Raw genomic sequence first — 20,308 nt, forward strand, 5'->3', positions numbered from 1 at the left:
ATGGCTGTATTAGCTCAAAAGGGTGTTTCAACTAAATACTGAGCAAAGGGACTGAATATTTACGGCTGTGTGATATTTCATTTTTCTTTTTTAAGAAAGCTGCAAAAATTTCAACAATTAAATTGTTTCTGTCAATATGGGGTGCTGTGTGCACATTGATGGGAAAAAAACATTTTAGCAAATGGCTGCAATACAACAAAGAGTGAAAAATGTAAGGGTGTGTGAATACTTTCCATACTCACCGTACATATTCCTTCTCATGCCTCAAAATAATTTAAAAAATTCAATTGGGATGAAAAAAAAGTTCTGTTTTTCATTTGACATCGACAATGTTCACATTATATATATATATATATATATATATATATATATATATATATATATATATATATACACACACACATATGTATATATATATATATATATATAAATATAAATATATCATTATATATATATATATATATATATTTTGTTATTATCCTCATAACAAAAAATAAATAACTAAATAAAAGATACATGCTATGAATACACAGCAACATTTGACTGGCGTTGTGCAGAATCCTCACAACCATCACTTTTCATCCATCCATTTTCTGAGCCGCTTCTCCTCACTGGGGTCGCGGGCGTGCTGGAGCCTATCCCAGCTATCAGGAGGCGGGGTACACCCTGAACTGGTTGCCAGCCAATCGCAGGGCACATACAAACAAACAACCATTCGCACTCACAGTCACACCTACGGGCAATTTAGAGTCTGTAATTAATGGATGTTTTTGGGATGTGGGAGGAAACCGGAGTGCCCGGAGAAAACCCATGCAGGCACGGGGAGAACATGCAAACTCCACACACGCGGGGCCTAGGATTGAATTGTTTTTTGTTTTTTTTTAATTAAACGCATCAAAATTCAGAGATAAACATTTTAATTGGACAGCCACTATATTCACATTTACATTTTTCTTTTTTCATTAAATTGCACTTGTCCAAAATACTGAATGTTTTTTTTGTGTGTGTGAAAACAAATCCAAAATTTGGAGACATGTTTTTAAGTGAACTAAATATTAATCAGACTTATGTTTAAAAAAGTGATTTGATGCATTTAAAAATAGACAACACAGTTGGTAAAACATCAATACATGACATTTATTTCCCATTGCAGAAATGAAAGAAAGGATGGACTTTTTTCTTTTTGGAAGGAACATGTCATACAGTGCCTTAGTTGGGGGGAAAACACTGCGCTAACCCTGAAATTTATACAATATTGTAACTAAAACAAATGTATATTTCCTATTGTTGATTTACAGCATGAAACAATAAAAGTTCTGACTCAAAAGGGGATTAAAAAATGGCATTCAACTAATCCTCTAGCACATCTTGCTGTTCACAAGTTGTATTGCACTGTGGATAGAAACAGTCTACAACAGCGCCATTCAAATTTGTGATACAAAATAAAAAAACGAGACCAAGATAAATATTAAAACATTTACCACAATTAATGTGACCTACCCTGCACAACTCAATTGCAAAATGAAAAAAAAATCTTTTCAGAAAAGTAAAAATAAATGAGATAATGTGATTGCACAAGTGTGCACACCGTCTTATAACTGGAGTGTTCAACTTTTAAAGTGCCTCTGATTAATGCCAAATAAAGTTCCGATATTCTAGTTTGCTTTTCCTGACATTTTTGTAGTCACGTTGCAACACAAGCAAGTAAATGGTGGTAGGTGTATGCTGACTCCCATTTAACATAAGTTTGAATCTGATTGGTTAATTCTAAACAGCTACCTCCCAAGCTATAAGAGGGTGTGCACACTAGTGTAACCACATCAGTTAGTTATTTTTACTTCCTCTCAAAAATATGTTTTTCTTCTCCAACCGAGTTGTAAAGGTCATAGGTCACATAAATGATGGAAAAGGTTTAAAACATTTTTTTATCTTGGTCTCTTTTTATGTCACAAGAATGATAAGAATGTCTGGCATTTGAACAGGGGTGTGTAGACTTTTTATATGCACTAATTCAGCAGAGTGGGAGGAAAAACAAATTCAGATCAATTTACACAAGAAAAACATTGAACAGGAATAAATGCTTACATAGCTTGAACGTTTAATTAAGAACAAACGGGTTTGCAAAGCATCATGGGAAATGTTCATCACCATAAGATTATTTTTTTTCCTGGGGTAACCAACTCGGGGACAATTTTATCTCTTTTAGAATTGATATAAAGACTCTGGCTGGTATATATATTTTTTATATTGCCTGGTACAGACTAACATGTTTTTGCTGGCTTTATGATACAATTACATTCTGATGGACACGTGTTCAACCACAGGTGATACACACACACACACACACACAAAAGCGCATGCATTTAATAGATCTGGGGGAGCAACGGTGCACAGAATGTGGACATTGGTTAACATTCATACCGTAGCTGCTCTCATTAAGGCCAAGCCAATGAAACCGAACCCGCAGCAACTTTACGACAATCAATGCGAAGCAAATGTACAGGAGTAAGACGACGACAAATATAAGAGGCTGGATGTGATTGTAGGTCCATGATGAGGCTGCATGGCTTTCAGTAGCTTGAGCCTGACAAAACTAGCATATTTCCTCAAACAGTGGCCTCCGCTCCAATATTGAGTCAATTAAAAACATTTTTTTTAAATTGGCTGGGTGCGTCGCCAACTTAAACTATTGGTGGGGAACCTTTTTCGATTAGGGTCACATTTATTTGAGAATGGTGCAAAGGCCCTCTTAAAATTGTTTTGTTTCTTTGACATTATTGTTAATTTTTTGCCAGGCCTGTTCATCCAGGTGAAATTTGCATCTGGTAGTGGTTGAAGAGACCCCAATAATTGGCTCGTTAGCGTACCCTGAATTTATTTATTTTTCATATTTCGGTCCCGATCCCAGCAGAAGCCTGAGGGCTTTGTGTAAACACTCACTGGTATTTAGTATTAAGAACTGTTCATTATTCACTCCACCTTGACTAAGGCTTCATTTTCAGATAGAGAAAAAACAGAAGCCAGTCTCAGTTAACAACACGACATTTTGTAGACATGCTGGTCAAGAGTAGAACCCCCAAAATGTCTCAAGAAGACATGCACAAAAAGGAAGTATGTCATTTTGGTTAAAATGAGCCATTTTAGAGTAAATTTGGGCATTTGTAGGATTTTTATGAAGATGAATTTATTTATTTTTATCCTCGTATACTAGACACATTGACAATGCCAAATTGCCAAAATATGGAGTATTCGTTACTGTGGGTGGGTGGAGCATGGCAGCAGAGTGAAACCCCAAATATTGCCTCATTAGAGTCATTTGATTTTTTTTTCCCCTCCAAAAGTCAGCCCCCCCCCAATGCCAGTGATACTTAGCATTAGCAACCTTGAGATTTTTGCAGCCATGTCTACCACGAGTGGACCCACCAAAATAGTTTCAAAAAGCCAGATGAAAAAAGATACAGGAAGTCTTCCATTAGGGATGAAAGTGGTCATTTAAGGGTAAATTTCTTCCAAAGATGGAAATCTTACTAGCTATTTTATCCAATTGCTACCAGATTTTACATTTGTAGAGTAGACATGGCTGACACTAAATTGCCAAAACATTGAGTTTTGGTCAGATCATTGTGGCAAATTTTGCCGATCCACAATAAAAGACCTCCACATGGTCCAATATGTACAAAATGTCTGCTATGTGAAGGTCCCACCCTGACGAGATTCAAAGATGCCCCGTACTACAGTCACAGAGAATCCGCAATGGAAATACAAAAATGAAAGCAACTATTCTAAGGCCACATTGTTTAGTTAGTGAGGCGAGGTGTTTTGAATTGCGTTCAAATTCAGGTTACGTCGGTTTCTTAAGAACGGAACTATGCCGTAGATCCAGGACGACCTGTACTCACATTGAATCGAACTTTCGTTTTGGACTGGTCATCGTTGCTTGTAGCTTTAACATGTGCAGCTTTAAAATTGCACGTCAGGCTGAATCAAATACACTTGCGGGCCAAAGGTTGCCCATCTTTGACTTCAAGAAAAATCATCTGTTGTAACACACCGCATTTTAGGTCATGGGTTGAAAAGGCAACAAATCACTTGGTAAAACAAATAGATTCACATAAATACCGAGTAATCTTTGCCGTTGAGTAAATAAGACACCCTTCAGCCACTACTTGAGGAAATATGGTACCATGGCACTCAGTAGAGCGCAAATATTAGTAAACGCTGAACAACCCTAATTTGGATCAGCACTTAAATGTACTGGTTCATTGATACCAACCCCGCTTATGTGCTTTAATGTTGTCATTTAAAGAAATACATATCTATCCATCTATCTCGAGAGAGAAAGAGAGAGAATATGTAAAACAAATATCCTGGATCCACACAAACATTTTCTTCCTTGGCCCCTGCCCCACCCCTCTGTGTGTAGTTTTATTGTGATAGTTGGGATGGAAAAAAACTCCCTGGTGGAGAAAACAAAAGGATATTAAGTAGGTCCAAACAGAGGGAGAGAACACTGGCATCCGTGTGGAGTATGACCACACTAACTCGTGTGCAGTGGGGATACTTCCAAGTTCATCAGATTTAGATATTTCCTGGATTTCAAAAACATGCATCTGAAACTATGAATCTAGTAGAAACAACTATGGCCTCTGCTTAAAAAAAATAAGAACATGACAGATAAGGGAGTTCATAGTTTATTAAAAATTAATTTAATCTAAATGTTTTTTTTTTTTTTTTTTTTTAAAAGCGTAATTCCTAAGCAGGCGTGAGTGTACATGGTATATGGTCCAGTGTACGCGACTCAATTCAAGTTTAGTAGAAAACAGCAATCTTCAACCCTGAAGATGACTCAGAGGATCATGAGACTTCTCTGAATAAAAAAAGACAAAACAAATACCAACATTTTGCTGTGCTACCTCCACCTGTACTTTATCTAACCTCTGAGAAAAAAAAAAAAAAAAACGGAATCATAAGGTTCCACGTCTTCAGCGTGGCCCAGCCACCGTGAGGTCCGTTTGCAAATGCGATAATAAATACAGGCATTCATGTGGGCTACGAGAGCGACATAGTTTTCCTCATGCATACATACACGCACACACCCGCACAGGCATACGTCGGACTGAGATGAACGTACTAAATAAAGCCTCCTCTTCCTCCTCTCTACTCATTTAACTGGTACTCTTTACAGTGCAACAGCATGGCAGCAAATGGATAGCAGTGCTTTCGTAAAAACAATAAAAAAAAAAAAAAAAAAGGAATGAAAAATAAAAATATATACATTATGGAAAACCAGTACTTTATCTTTTGGTCCTGCGTCCATGAAGGACTGTGATCTGCGTCCTTCTATAAACAATAGTAGTAGTTGCCACCACACTGAAGGCCTGTGAGAAAAGCAGAACATACGTTAGGAAACACATATACATGAAACAAACTAATGAAATGTCTTCAAGAGAGCACAAATTAAAAAATTAATACAGTGGAACCTCTAAAGTCAAATAACAGAAATAAAGCAGCACATTGGGCTTGTGATTCGCACGGCTGCCTCACCAAACTCAGCCTTCCTGTGTGGAGTTTGGATCCTCTCTGTGGTTGCGTGGGTTTTCTCCAGGTACTACGGCTTCCTCCCACATTCCAAAAACATGCATGTTTGGTTCCTTAAAAACTCTAAATTGTCCATAGGTGTGCATGTGAGCGCAAGTGAGTGATTTTCTATATGTGCCCTATGATTGGCTGGTGGCCAGTCCAAGGTGTAGCGTGTCTGTCGCCCAAAGTCAGCTGGCTCCAGCTCAAACGCGAGGATGAATGCTATATAAAATGAATTGATAGAAATAATCAATTTCAGGGTCCAACTGACAGAATCACAAAACTTTCATAAACTGTAAGCCATTTTAATAATATTTTAACATTCGCAACTGACAGCTCTATCTGTACATTTCTGGAATGTTTGTGCAAAATACATATTTTAACTTTATAACTGATTTATTGTCTTACGGCCATACTGCCCTGAGAACGCCGATCTCGGAAGCTAAGCAGGGGGGGGCCTGGTTAGTACTTGGATGGAAGACCGCCTGGGAATACCAGGTGCTGTAAGCAGGCGGCACGGTGGGCGACTGGTTAGAGCGTCTGAGAGCGGTTCTGGGCACAACATTCCGTACATCTGTATGCAATCTGACCCATCCATCCATTTTCTGTACGGCGTATCCTCACTGGGGTCCCAGCTGGCTTTGTGAGAGAGGCGGGGTACACCCTGAACTGGTCTGTTGTCTATATATGCCTATGCAGGGCAACCAACCATTCACACTCACACCTATGGATAATTTGGAGTCCTCAATTAACCGGACATGAATGTCCTGACATGTGAAACCGGAGTACCCGGCGAAAACCCACGCAAGCACGGAGAGAACATGCAAACTCCACACAGGACGTCTGGAGCCCGGTTTCGGACCCATGACCTCTGAACTGTGATGTGGATGTGCTAACCACTTTCCCGCCGTCCCATAGAGAACATAAGTGAAATACAGTAGCTTTAATTGGTAGGAAGGAAACATGACACAGCTGTCAATGTTCAATTCCAAACCACTAAACACTACAATGCAAATCATAAATATTGTTAAACTACAATGTGTATGTTAGTATGACAAGGATGTACGCAAGATGGAACTGTAACATTTTTTATTTTCTTGAAGGAGGAATGGAGCAGAAATAAAGCCCTCAAAGAAAGTTTGACTATATATATAAGTTTGTTTGACTCAAAAGACAATTATGTACGGTATTGTAAATAGGAGAATCCTTTATCCAGATTTCTACTAAATTTAATGTGCGCTTCCTTGGTATGCGCCAACCCTCCACAAATTTAGTGGAACTGATTAGTGTCGCGGGTGGCACGCTGTCATTGTTGTTAGGACGTCTGTCGAGACGACTGTTGAGAGGTTCAGAGTTCAAATCTCATCTTTCTCTCTCGCTCTCTCTCTCAGTCCTTCATGTGTTGAGTATGCAAGTTCGCCCCATGCTTCCGTGGATTTTCTAAATTGTATTCCAGCGACAAAGCACATTCCAAAAACTTGCATGTTATGTTAATTGAAAACAAAACTGTCCATAGGGGTAACTGGTTGTTTGTCTATATGCCCTGCTATTGGCTGGCTACCAGTCGAGGGTGTACCAAGTCAGCTAGGATAGGGTCCAGCTCACCCGCAACCATTATGAGGACAAACACTATACAAGAAGGATGGATATCGTGGATAATTTTTGCAACATTCTACGAACTAACAGACTCAAGTTTTATTTATTTTCTCCCGTAGGCTTGTTCAATCACAGTCAGTCACAGGGCAAATGAGAAGCACATGAGCATAACAGAAGCAAGGTGTCATGGTTTGCTTTAATTAAGTCCTGTCATTTGCTGAAGTTGAAAGTTCTGATACTTTCTCTTTCAAACCTTTTGCATGAGTAAGGCTCAATTTTACATTTTGTTTTAATGACATAAAATGGGAACCACTTAAATTGAATTTCCCTGCGGTCATACAATTGGGAAATCTACCAAAGCTTCTGAATTTGAACCACCACGTAAGATGTTACGTGAGATGTCAGAATACTGCAGTTCAGAGCGGTGTCAATTTTGAGAGAAAATTTTGATTTAGTTGTAGTCAAAGTATTTTGCCGAGAAGTAGGGCTGCAAATGACAATTATTTAAAAGTCGATTAATCGGTCGATTAAAGTTCAAAAAATTTATTTTTAAAAAATCTTCCTTTAATATCCTTGAAGACTGTTACTACTAACATTGTCTGTAAAGGTCTTATGATGCAACAGATAAACACTGGAACATCCATCCATTTTCTATAGCACTTGTCTTTTTTTGGGTGAGAGATGGGGTACACCCTGGTCTTGTCTCCAGGCAATCACAGGGTACGTATGCAACCATTCACACTCAAAAACACAAATTAAGGCCTTCAAGGAACCCAACATGTATGTTTTTGGAATGTAGGAGGAAGCTGGACTACCCATGAAAAACCCATGCAAGCACGAGGGAGAACATCTGAACGCCACACAGGATGGTCTGAACCAAGATTCCAACACTGAACTGTGAGGCCACCGTGCTGCCCTGGCTCTGGAAACAATTATTTCTTTTATTTCTTATGAGGAAAACTTGCTTCTAAACAAACTGGAAGTTTTGTTTAACATTACAGTTTCCACTGTAACATTTTAATCTTCATAATGGGCTACTGAGGTAAGCAACTACACCTCAAGTCAAAGAAAAAGACATGTTATGTCTCACCTCATAATTGTGAGCCTTCAGAGCCGCCGTGTACGTAGCCGCCTTTGGATTTCATTTGGGCCTGGATCAGGTCCACCTGCAAGCATGCAGTAAGCAGTGTTCGGTAAGAAGAGGAACCACAGCAGCCTTGCATGACCTCTGTGGGTTTATCTGAGGAGTAAGAGGAGCTTTTAAAAACCCACCGAAGGTAATCCCAGCCCCATGTCACCCGAGCCGACGTGTGTGGTGTGGACGAAGTTCGTTGGCTCGCCGATCATGGAACGGTCGATTCGTCGCCTCCGTTTCTATAAATGGGGGGTGACAAACATACCCTGGCTTTTAAAATACATTCACTAACAGCCAGTAAAATGTCTTGAACTCAACATTGTTTGACCACAACACTTGCACAAACACTGCATAAAATTCTGAACAGGAACATAACAGCATCGAACATGGAAGGTGTCCTTGCTGGTACACAAATATATTAGAATTCTAAAACAAGTTGCTATAACAACAACTTCTTCTTTTCCTTTCGGCTTGTCTCGTTAGGGGTCGCCACAGCGCGTCATCCTTTTCCAAGTAAGCCTATCTCCTGCATCCTCCTCTCGAACACCAACTGCCATCATGTCTTCCCTCACAACATCCATCAACCTTGTCTTTGGTCTTCCTCTAGCAGTCTTGCCTGGCAGCTCCATCCTCATCATCCTTCTACCAATATACTCACTATTTCTCCTCGGGACGTGTCCAAACCATCGAAGTCTGCCCTCTCTAACTTTGTCTCCAAAACATCGAACCTTGGCTGTCCCTCTGATGAGCTCATTTCTAATTGCATTGTATGCAACCTGGTCACTCCAAGAGCGAACCTCAACATCTTCATTTCTGCCACCTCAAGCTCTGCTTCCTGTTGTCTCTTCAGTGCCAGTCTTGATGTAATCCGTACATCATGGCTGGCCTCACCACTGTTTTATAAACTTTGCCCTTCATCCTAGCAGAGACTCTTCTGTCACATAACACACCTGACACCTTCCTCCACCCGTTCCAACCTGCTTGGACCCGTTTCTTCACTTCCTGACCACACTCACCATTGCTCTGGACGGTTGACCCCAAGTATTTAAAGTCCTCCACCCTTGCTATCTCTTCTCCCTGTAGCCTCACTCTTCCCCCACCACCCTTCTCATTCATGCACATATATTCTGTCTTACTTCGGCTAATCTTCATTCCTCTTCTTTCCAGTGCATGACTCCATCTTTCTAACTGTTCCTCCAACTGCTCCCTGCTTTCACTGCAGATCACAATGTCATCTGCAAACATCATGGTCCACGGGGATTCCAGTCTAACCTCATCTGTCAGCCTATCCATCACCACTGCAAAAAGGAAGGGGCTCAGGGCTGATCCCTGATGCAGTCCCACCTCCACCTTAAATTCGTCTGTCACACCTAAAGCACACCTCACCGCTGTTCTGCTGCCCTCGTACATGTCCTGTATTATTCTAACATACTTCTCTGCCACGCCAGACTTCCGCATGCAGTACCATAGTTCCTCTCTGGGTACTCTGTCATAGGCTTTCTCTTGATCTACAAAGACACAATGTAGCTCTTTCTGACCTTCTCTGTACTTTTCCATCAACATCCTCAAGGCAAATAATGCATCTGTGGTACTCTTTCTAGGCATGAAACCCTACTGTTGCTCGCAAATACTCACTTCTGTCCCGAGTCTAGCCTCCACTACTCTTTCCCATAACTTCATTGTGTGGCTCATCAACTTTATTCCTCTACAGTTCCCACAGCTCTGCACATCACCTTTGTTCTTAAAAATGGGCACCAGTACACTTTTCCTCCATTCCTCAGGCATCTTCTCACGCACTAGAATTCTATTGAACAAGCTGGTCAAAAACTCCACAGCCACCTCTCCTAGATGCTTCCATATGTTGTTGCTATAATAACAACAAAGATTTTAATTCTCAGAACAGAAACCAATATTGATTCTAAATATGTTTTTAAATAAACCTGTTATTTCTTTATGCTGTGGTAAACACAACACTTCTCATTTCTTATCCTTGAATGCCATTTGAATTTAAGTTTTTGTGAGTTTGTACAAAAACTTACAGCAATGTTAGCAATGAGAGGTACCCAGGCTGGTCCACCAATAATGCAGACCACTAATGTAGGTGATCCAGCGTCGCCATAGCATTGCCAGAGATGCCGTTCTTTTCATGATAAGCCAGTGACGCATTTGAATATCTTTAAACACAGTCTCACCAACTGTGCACATGTGCTCTGAAGCTAAAACTGAGACAAAGGTTGACGATTTTGACTAAGTTTATTATCTGTAAGGATGGCTGCAAACAGGTAAAACAACTGCTTGCTCTTTTCCACAAAATGAAACTATTGCTTTTAGGTCACATAACATTTAGAACATCCTACTTTGCGGATGAAGGAACATGCAGGAATAGTTTCTCCAGTCTGCCAAACAGGGACCTGCTCATATTTACCTTACATTATATGGAAGAAAGGCACAGTTTTCTACACGGGGGAAAAATTTCCAACATGTCATAAATTTCTACTCGAAACGATAAAATGACAAAAATGAAATAAATATTAAGTATACTCACAGGCTGTGGCTGCTCCGCAATACAGCAGCTAAAACAAACCCAGAATTCAGTCATTCCGAGGCAAGTGACGCCGCCGCTGTAGCAGTTTCCTGTTTCAGTTGAGCCGCCACTCGTCGTGTGTCTTCCTGTCTGATGTCAGCAGAGCCGCAAACGCACAGTGGAAACTGATGGCGGTCTCGCCACGGGTCTCTTCAGGACAAGCTTTTGCTATGAGAAGCGACCGCCCAGTGCAACGAACCCCCTCCTGTCCACAAATCGTACAAAATAGGTATCAGAAGTTGCTACCAAACTTGTTATACTCAGTTTAATGAAAAGGGTGGACTCTAATTTTAGACAAAAATAATTGTAGCCAATAGAAATGCTTTAAGTAATGACAATTCTGCTAAAACAAACAATGAGGTCAAAATGCACCTCTAAATGTATGAGTCCGTTCATTACACATTTCCATGTTTGGAATATTTGTTTCCAAATCTTGCCTTAGAGCTAGTAGTTACACCGAGTAAACCATGACTGAAAAATATGGAAAGAACACACAAATGCTTGCAATAGCGGACACTGAGAAAGAAATGAGGTCAGTACAGTATGTAGCAGACGCGCCTGTGCAGTGACCTAATATGACACAGTCAATAAATGCTCACATTTTGGAGGGGAGGGTGGTTAATGTCATAATGAGAGTTTCTCATTACATATAGGAAAGAACAATGGAGGAATGTGAAAGGCAGGCTATGTTTGGAGTGAATAACTGAATGTTAAAGCTACACCAAGGGATGTCTGGTTATCAGTTATGTCTGGAGAGAATAGCCTAATTCAGTGATTCTCAATTGGTGGATTGACACCATTTTGGGTGGGTGATGAACAACTGGTTTAAAAAAAAAACAACATTACATGCATTCGTATTCAGGTTTTTCGGTAAACTACAGAGGCGTGCCAAATTCCCACAATAAAAATATTTGATAAGGGACTGGAAATGCTATAGCTGCTAGTTTACTCTCTTTGGCTTGACGTGATGGCTGGCGATATGCTTTTGGCAGTATATCAAACTCATTCAAAACAGCGTCTCATTAACGTGATTATCACTGCAGCACAAAACAACTTCCAATGGCATTTATACAGCCTCTACCGTCTTTAGATGGCACCAGGCATAAATGACAATCTAGTTTTATGGCATAATCATTTAGACTATTCAAACTGTTTCTGTTTCACTTGTCTAAATTGTTCATGTCCCAAAAACAATGCACAGTATTGGTAATGTAGTTTCATCAAAAAGAAAAAAGCTGTTATATTTAACTTTATTCATTATAAAATGATCATGTCCTCACTCAGTTTGTGCTCTGAATTGCCCTGTGAACATCCAAGCATCGTGCATTTGTTTAAAAATATAAATATACTGAATGTGTTTTCAAAGGCTATTTTTTTTCAACATTTCCTTGATCGTTCTTCACTTCTACACGTTCCTTTTCAGCTGTAGGGGAATGCAGGTCCCAGAAGACAACTGTTGAGACTCACTGACCTAATTGTTTCTACGCTGATGCTTGGGACCAAAATGACATTTTCTGGTAAAGCAGGACGTGAAAAGTGGACGGGGGGAAGAGAGCGAGATCCCTCAAATGCAAGACTGTCGCTAGTATTAGGAATTTCCTTATTTGGAACTATGAGTGTCCGCTCTTACTACCTTTCTCACGTAGCAAAATAATTTATGAGGTGCTATTATGGCATAATTCATTCAAAAATGGCTTCAGACCACATCATTCAAGTTATTATGAATTTTGAAAAACGTCCACAGACCACCATAATGACAATAAACGATTTCCACTAAAAAAAAGGCTGCTTTATTCACTCACTACAGACAAGTCGTTTAATGAATTTATTGGAGCTCTGGAGGGACTATTTGCTCCATTTCTGGGCGCGGATTACGGAGAAACGCCGTAATTTGTATTTACAAACAAATTAGCGTTATATAATACGGCGTTATATACGGCGGCTAATGAAGAGCCCACTTTACGTGGCGACCGCGAATATCAATATCACTACATAAAATGCGATTGATAAAGCAAGACAAAATGTTTAATTCGAGGGTTAAAAGGGTTACCTGCTTCAAAAACCGCGTTAGGGAGCAGCGGCTAACAGGGTTAGCTCCCTCGCTAGTCTAACCGCATTGACAGCTAGCCAGCCGTGCTAACCCATTTCCCAAAGTGGTACCTAAATTGACAGTTTAAAACACGCAGCTCCTCGCGTGCATTCTGTGAATTCTTCGCTTATTCAAATATATTAATTGCAGGGGAAATGATCTTACCAGACGATGATTTGTTTTTCCGAATCAAACGCTACTGTCGACTGCAGGGGTAGAGAATGCCAAAAAGACAGAAAAAAACCCTAAAAGCAAAAAAAAAAGAAACAGGAAGAACGATGTTGAGAAATTAAATCGACTTCCGTTCCGTGTGACCACTTCCGTATTGACCCACGCTTTGCACGTTTTACTCGTGGGGGAGCCATTCCTTCTCCCGAGATTCGCAGTTTTGTTTCTACAAAAAAAGAAAAAAAAAAAAAAAGAATGAGGCCGCTAACCGAAGAAGAGACGAAAACGTTGTTTGAGAAACTGTCGAAATAGTAAGTGGAGCGGGAGGACGCTTTGATGCACGTTGATGACTACGTAGATTAGCATCCTATGCTAACCTATACTGTACAAACATGTGATTAATAGTTTCCTTTCTTAACAGTGTAGGAGAAAACATAAAGCTCCTCGTGGACCGACCAGACGGCACATACTGCTTCAGGCTTCACAACGAGCGCGTATATTACATGAGGTCATATATTAGTAACACAATTTAGAGCAGTCATTCTCAAACGGGGGTCCGCAAAAATAATTAGCAATACGTACATTGTTATGATTGGCTAACCAAGTGCATACCAATGGGGACCTTCGTGGCAACTAGTTCAACAAATGTCAGGCTGTCGAACTCTGTGGTCACGACAGAGCATGGCTTCTTCCTGAGGTCGCGCTCTGTCTCCACTGCGAGACTGGTTGAACATCTGCAGCATCTTTTTTGCATGCTCAAGGAAGCCGGTGATCTGAGGAAGTCCAGGCGACTGTGTCCATTCCAGAGATTTGAACATCAGTAAAATTTTCCACTAGGGATGTCCCGATTGTATTTGTATCGTATATCACCCGGGTCCAGTCACTTGATTTGTGAGTGTCTGCCGATACCCAGTCCAATCTGATACCATGGCAAGGCATTAAGAAGACATGGACATACAGTATAGCCTTCACATATGATATAGGATTCTTAGATTTGACCACATTTGATTTGTCTCATGGTAAACAATAAATTTACCATACATCGTTATTTAAAAACATCTTAATTAAATGTGTAATGTGTCAACAAGGCTTGCGCAGTTGGTCGATGAACTCATCGACAAACAACACTGTTGATTAATTGCCTCGTCAAATGCAACCAGTGAGGCACAAGTTTGCTTATCACTAACTCTGTTTAAATCCGTTACATTTTCTAACCTGTTCGGGGCTCTTTAGACTCTGATGATGCCGTTCAGCGAGCTGTTTCGTATCGTTTTCTATATAAATAGAAAGGAGGCCAGGTGTCATTTGCTCTGACCGTTGCCAAAGTCACGGTGCCCATTTATATGTTGTAAAAGCAGTGATTTATTCACGTTGGAAACTTTTAACCTGAGGTATGTGCTTCCAAGGCGCAAATATTTTGCAGAGGTTGTATTGCTTCACCTGTACAACTTTACAAAAGAAAAGACCATAAGAACATGAGGGAGCTACAAATGTTGTGCACGCGGGAATGTCAGATTTAGTATGCGATGTCACAATCCCATCAGAGCTTTTCAATTGGTCGCCTGTCCTCATACTATGTATGCACTTTTAAAGCGTGCTACAATATAATTTATTGCAAATTCTTTTAAATACACCAAATGAGACCACAGTTTGAGAATTACAGGTTAATAGGTCCATCGAAACCTCTGAAGCAGTTATCGGTGACTGACCGTTGTCCTGTTTCCACAGCGTGAAAATTCTTAAACTGTCCACAAACATTGCCCGGAACAAACTGGTGTCAGTCGGCACTTGTTTTGGCAAGTTTACAAAGACCCAGAAGTTTCGGCTACACATCACAGCTCTCGATTTCCTGGCACCCTATGCAAAGGTGTGTTGCATTCACTGTCTTTTTAATACTGGGCAATTTTTCCCATTGGAAATAATGTGTAGTGAAACAATCAGCTCACTGTTTTAAATAACACTTAGACATTCCTAACTGTCAAAGAGAAGTATAAAGACAATTTTAAAACTGTAAAAAGGAAATTGAGAAAAACTACTCATTTTGAAGATCCCTCCACAGTTACGAGGCTCTAGGTGGCAGGTGCGTGGCTTAAGGATACGCCATCACGCCAAGAAGGCATGCTCAACTATTGCCGCACTGTTTTTCATTTGATTGCTTTATATTTATGGCCTACAACTTTTTCAATACAAATATCTGAACAATATCTTCATATTTTTACTGTAGTGTAATTGTTAGGTTACTGTTAAGACTACAGCGCCTTATGACAAGAAAACCCCCTGCATAATGAATGTAATGAAATAGTGGCGTTTTATATGAATTGTGAGAATGAATGAAGGTTTTGGTTGATAATTCTATTGTTCACTACTGAACAAACCAGACACTTTCCTGTTCATTCCTCTCAGTAAATAGAGTGGTACCTCGACTTACGAGTAACCTGACTTGCAAGTTTTTCGAGATACAAGCCATCGCTCAGCCGACTTTGTTTTTTTTTTTTTTTTTTGAGTTGTAAGCACAAATGTTATTTACGAGCACTAGATTGTGGCAGCGAACTTCACAAGCAGCAGCAGATACTGAACAATTCAAGAAAAGAGGCCAATTGCTTGCTTAAAGTTGTATATTTCTATTCTTGGTTGAAATTTAAACAAAACAACGAGAATTACACTTGTTTAATCAATGTACATTTCTTAAAAACGTTAAAAGCTGTCACTGCTAACCTACAATACTAAACGCCATATAAGGGCGAACTAAACTCGCATCAGTGTTGCGGTAGTAATTTGTAATCCTTTAAGCTACGGCTATTTGAATGCAAACTGTGTTGCAACGCGGACCACCCCCCAAATAGGTGAAATCCACGAAGTAGCGGCCACTTTTTTTATTTATACATATTTTAAAGTTGTATGAACCTCTCCAGACGCTTATTAATCTTCCCAAATTCTTGTTAACCTGGACCATATCCTCATAAACACTTTCTAAACTCTTAAACATACAGTAATACACAACGGTACTGTACATTATGTAATGTTTTACATGTTTTTTATTTTTACAGTTTTAATGTTTTTGTCCAGGAGGCATTTATTTTACCATCCCAAAAATTACAGCATACACTCAAAATCCCGCAATATGGCGAATTATGCACAATATGAATATTAAAAAAAACAATCCACAATGTACTGTATCCGCAATAGATAAACCGCAATATAGCTATGGAACGCAGTATTACTGCAGCTTACAGAGTTGCTTAGTTGTGAAACTCTTCTTCCTGTGTGACTGTATTATACGATACTGGTGTACTTGAGATACATGTTTTGAGCTATGAGCTTGGTCATGGAATGAATTAAACCCATAAGTCAAAGCACCACTTATGGTTTAATTGACTTTTTGGAAATAATAATAAAAAACAGCAAATATTCCTGTCACAATTCATTTTATGAAATTATTTAACCAATAGTTTCATAATTACCAAAAATCATACTTTTTTAAAGCTCACATACAAATGGCCTGGCCCATCAGTCCATTTTAATGTTGCAGCTTGGGCAGTGCAGTTCTCCACCACCGCTAAATTAATAGCTCCCTGCAGTGTAGCCAATGGAATTCATTCAACATGTCAATTTTTGTGCTTATTTTCAAACAGTTGATGAAACTGTAAACGTACTAACTTACCCATTTGGGTATAACACCTACGCTCAAATTATGCTCCTTGTGTTTTAAATGCACGAGAAAACCGTCAAGGTGATTCATAAAAGCTCTTTCGACTCTCATTGGATTGTGTGTAACTGTGCCTAATGTTGCACTTCTGTGCTTACTTGATCGTCATGAAGTTCAAGGTGTGGGTGAAACCTGGAGCCGAGCAGTCTTTCCTCTATGGCAATCACATCCTAAAATCCGGTCTGGGGAGGATCACTGAGAATACCACGCAGTACCAGGGCGTGGTGGTCTACTCCATGGCTGACGTGCCCCTGGTAGCTACTCTCCACCAGCTTCAAATTCCAACCGGTACAGAACATATTGAGCCGATCACACGGGGTTATTTTTCAGGGTTTTGGAGTGGCAGCCAAGACGACGCAAGAGTGTCGTCGAGTCGACCCCATGTCCATAGTTGTGTTCCACCAGGCTGACGTGGGCGAGTTCATCAGGAATGAAGATGCATTAACATAAATCAAGATTCTACAGTATCAGTTGGTCTGTAGCTGCTCTTTGTTTCTATTCCCCTCCCCACAGCCTCCATCCGCATATTTACAATAAATCCAAATTGTGATGATTTGAGTCATGTTGTGTTGAAATGCAGCATACATACATACATCTGCTTCATACATCTATTTCTGCAAATATTGGGCAGAGATGTTTATTTACACAACTGGGGTGGTCATGATTGCATTACTGTATTGGAATATTACAGATTATTTTTATTTCTTATAAAAAAAAATGGGACTTTAACAAACATGGACACGTTAAAAAACAATCACCTCAAGAATACTGAGGTTTTAGATGTTTATTTGAGATGTTTATAACATGCAGTTTCTGCACTTGAATTCATCGGAGACACATTGCCTTTTGTAGGTAGGTCAGGTGCTAATGTTTTTGTTAGTAAGAGTTCAAAAGGGCTCAGCAGTTATGCTTCCCGCAAAATGCACAAAAAGATGAGAAATAATGATCTTGTCTCAATTTACAATTGTGTGTGTGTGATCAGTGTGAGATCTTACTATTGTATGAATGACAACAGGTGGCAATACACATCTTAATTGTACCTTCTGTCATCTAGTGCAGTGATTCCCAACCAGTATGCCATGAGCGATCTTCAGGTGTGCCGTGGGAAATTATCAAATTTTATATATCTGCTCAAAAAATTATTCATTTAAAAGAAATAATGTATCTTTGTTCCTCTATTGATGTGTGCCGTGGGAAATTATCAAATTTTATATATCTGCTCAAAAAATTATTCATTTAAAAGAAATAATGTATCTTTGTTCCTCTATTGATGCCATTGTGGCATAGTGACAGACAGAACAAATAAATGCTCTTCTATTTGATGGCAGGAAGTACATACAGTAATTACTGTGCATCTACTTTTTGTGACATTTTTGTTAGTGTGCCGTGAGATTTTCCAATTGTAAAATATGTGCCTTCGCGCCATATAGGTTGGAAATCACTGATCTAGTGGAACAGCATTTACTTGTTTTGTCAGTCACTGTACTTCACTTGGATACATTCAGAAGTGGGTAGTCACATGCTTCATTTAGTTAAGTGACAACCGACAGCTTCTTCATTCAGTCCTTTTAGTGGATAACGCAAATGTTTCTGTAAGCCTTATGCATGTGTTGTTTTTCCACTTAACTAAAATGGTGGCAGGTGTGTACAGACTCCCATTGAACATGAGTTTGAATGTGATCTGTTACTTCTGAACACAGCCACATTCCAGCTGTAAGAGGGAGTGCATCCTTGTGCAACCACATTTGTTTTTATCTAAACATTACATAACCAGGTAAAAAGACAAGTTCAAATAGAACATCTTTTGCAAGGGTGACCTGGCCAAGAAGGCAGCAAGTCCAAGTCAATTACATTCAATTTGTTCATTTTCACCTCCCCTCTCAAAAAGATACAAAAAAAAAATCACTTGAGTTTGTAAAAATTCCAGGTCACATTAATGGTGGAAAAGGTTTGAAAACGATTTAGACTATCTTGGTCCAAATTATTTTACAACACAAAAACCTGGCATTTGCACAGGGGTGTGTAGACTTTTTATATCCACTGCAGCCTTGTTCCTGTTTTTGTAATCTGCCTGATAGGCCTACAGTGTTGTGCTGTTTAACAAGTAGAAATAATATAGTATACCTGTAAGGCTATTTCTTGGAGTTGAATTTGCCATAATTTGTTAGTTTACACAGTTTTTATTTTATAAAATTTCATTTAGTGTTTTCGATCAAGTGATATTGTTCAGCAATATCTGAATTTGCACCTTCATATTTTAGTTATTTTTGTTTTATTTGACATTGATACTGATTTAAAAAATAAATCAGAAGTTACTCAGTACTTTAGTTTTTTTCCCCCCCAGTCCTTTCTTACTCAAGTAATTATTTGGAGAACTACTTTTTATTTTTACTTGAGTCATATTCAAAAGTAACAGTAGTCTTACTTGACTACAGTATATGGCTACTCAACCCACCTCTGCATACATTACTATATTTTGGTATTGAAACTTGGCCACCATTTGCTAATCTATTGGGATGACTATGAATTTCACAACATTTTATATTTTGCTTGTGTAAACACTAAGGTTTGAGGGAATAAACAGTATTGCTGAAGAATGTGACAAGCCTTTTTTTTTTTTTTTTTTTTTTAAAAAAACCTTGAAAGTTTACTATGCATACTTTGTAAAAATAGTCGGGTAGCTCCATTCTGGTATGTTTGTAATTTATTGAGCAAACCTTTTGACACAGGGGACCATACAGGTGAGCAATAACCCAGGTCATCTAATATTAACTACCTGACCCAGAATATGTTCAGTAATATAAGGCATTTTCCCACCATAAAATGCCAGTACCCATTTTCTTAATTATTGTGTCAATGTGCCCTGCCCATTACAATTGACTACCTATTACACCTAACGATTTCAGATTAATCAAACGGTTCTATACTTTCGGCTGACAAATTCAACCTTATTCTAAGATTACAATTTGTGACTTGATCCCAGAAGAATAGATTTGGTGTTTTGAGATTTTCGATACACACTTATTTCGCATCCAAAGACCAAATCCAACTCAGAAGTCAGAACCATGTCTAGCTCACCAATATTATTTCCTGCATAATGTGGTATAGAAACATCAGCACACATTTGTACACTTGCTTTATATAAACAAGTAATTTGTGAAAATGGAGTAGGCTACAGGAGTGGGCCGAGGCAGCTCCTCTGTAGCCCAATAGAGTTCTGCGTGAAAGATAACTCTGTACAAATGAGATGACCTTCGGTTCAAAGCCATAGCATTTTACCTAAAGAGATTTTGCTCAATGACATCATAAGCACCATTAAAATCAAGACTGCATTTTAAAAGACTGCAATTGGATTGGACCAGTCCAGGGTGCACTCCGGTTCGAAATCAGCTGGGATAAAGTCCAGCTCAACCACAGCACCGAGGACAAGCCCTAAAGATGAACATTTAA

At 39.3% G+C, this 20,308-nt stretch overlaps 2 protein-coding genes and 1 pseudogene across 2 annotated transcripts; 2 read left to right on the forward strand and 1 right to left on the reverse strand.

Moving 5' to 3' along the window:
* Nucleotides 1-1,116: 1,116 nt before the first annotated feature.
* Nucleotides 1,117-13,255, reverse strand: cdc42se2 (CDC42 small effector 2). Its single transcript, XM_061667616.1, has 5 exons — nt 13,150-13,255; nt 10,857-11,100; nt 8,449-8,550; nt 8,267-8,342; nt 1,117-5,378 (listed from the first exon to the last, which is right to left on the reverse strand). The coding sequence occupies exons 2-4, from the start codon at nt 10,908-10,910 to the stop codon at nt 8,268-8,270; spliced, it is 231 nt and encodes a 76-aa protein (XP_061523600.1). The 5' UTR covers nt 10,911-11,100; nt 13,150-13,255; the 3' UTR covers nt 1,117-5,378; nt 8,267.
* LOC133399452 (5S ribosomal RNA) lies at nt 5,983-6,090 on the forward strand (annotated as a pseudogene).
* A 22-nt stretch (nt 13,256-13,277) lies between the features above and the next one.
* nip7 (NIP7 nucleolar pre-rRNA processing protein) lies at nt 13,278-17,411 on the forward strand. The gene is made up of 5 exons (XM_061667602.1): nt 13,278-13,463; nt 13,574-13,660; nt 14,881-15,019; nt 16,972-17,112; nt 17,189-17,411. The coding sequence occupies exons 1-5, from the start codon at nt 13,408-13,410 to the stop codon at nt 17,306-17,308; spliced, it is 543 nt and encodes a 180-aa protein (XP_061523586.1). The 5' UTR covers nt 13,278-13,407; the 3' UTR covers nt 17,309-17,411.
* Nucleotides 17,412-20,308: the final 2,897 nt, after the last annotated feature.

This window comes from Phycodurus eques, chromosome 2, assembly GCF_024500275.1.
Source record: "Phycodurus eques isolate BA_2022a chromosome 2, UOR_Pequ_1.1, whole genome shotgun sequence".
Classification (NCBI taxonomy): domain Eukaryota; kingdom Metazoa; phylum Chordata; class Actinopteri; order Syngnathiformes; family Syngnathidae; genus Phycodurus; species Phycodurus eques.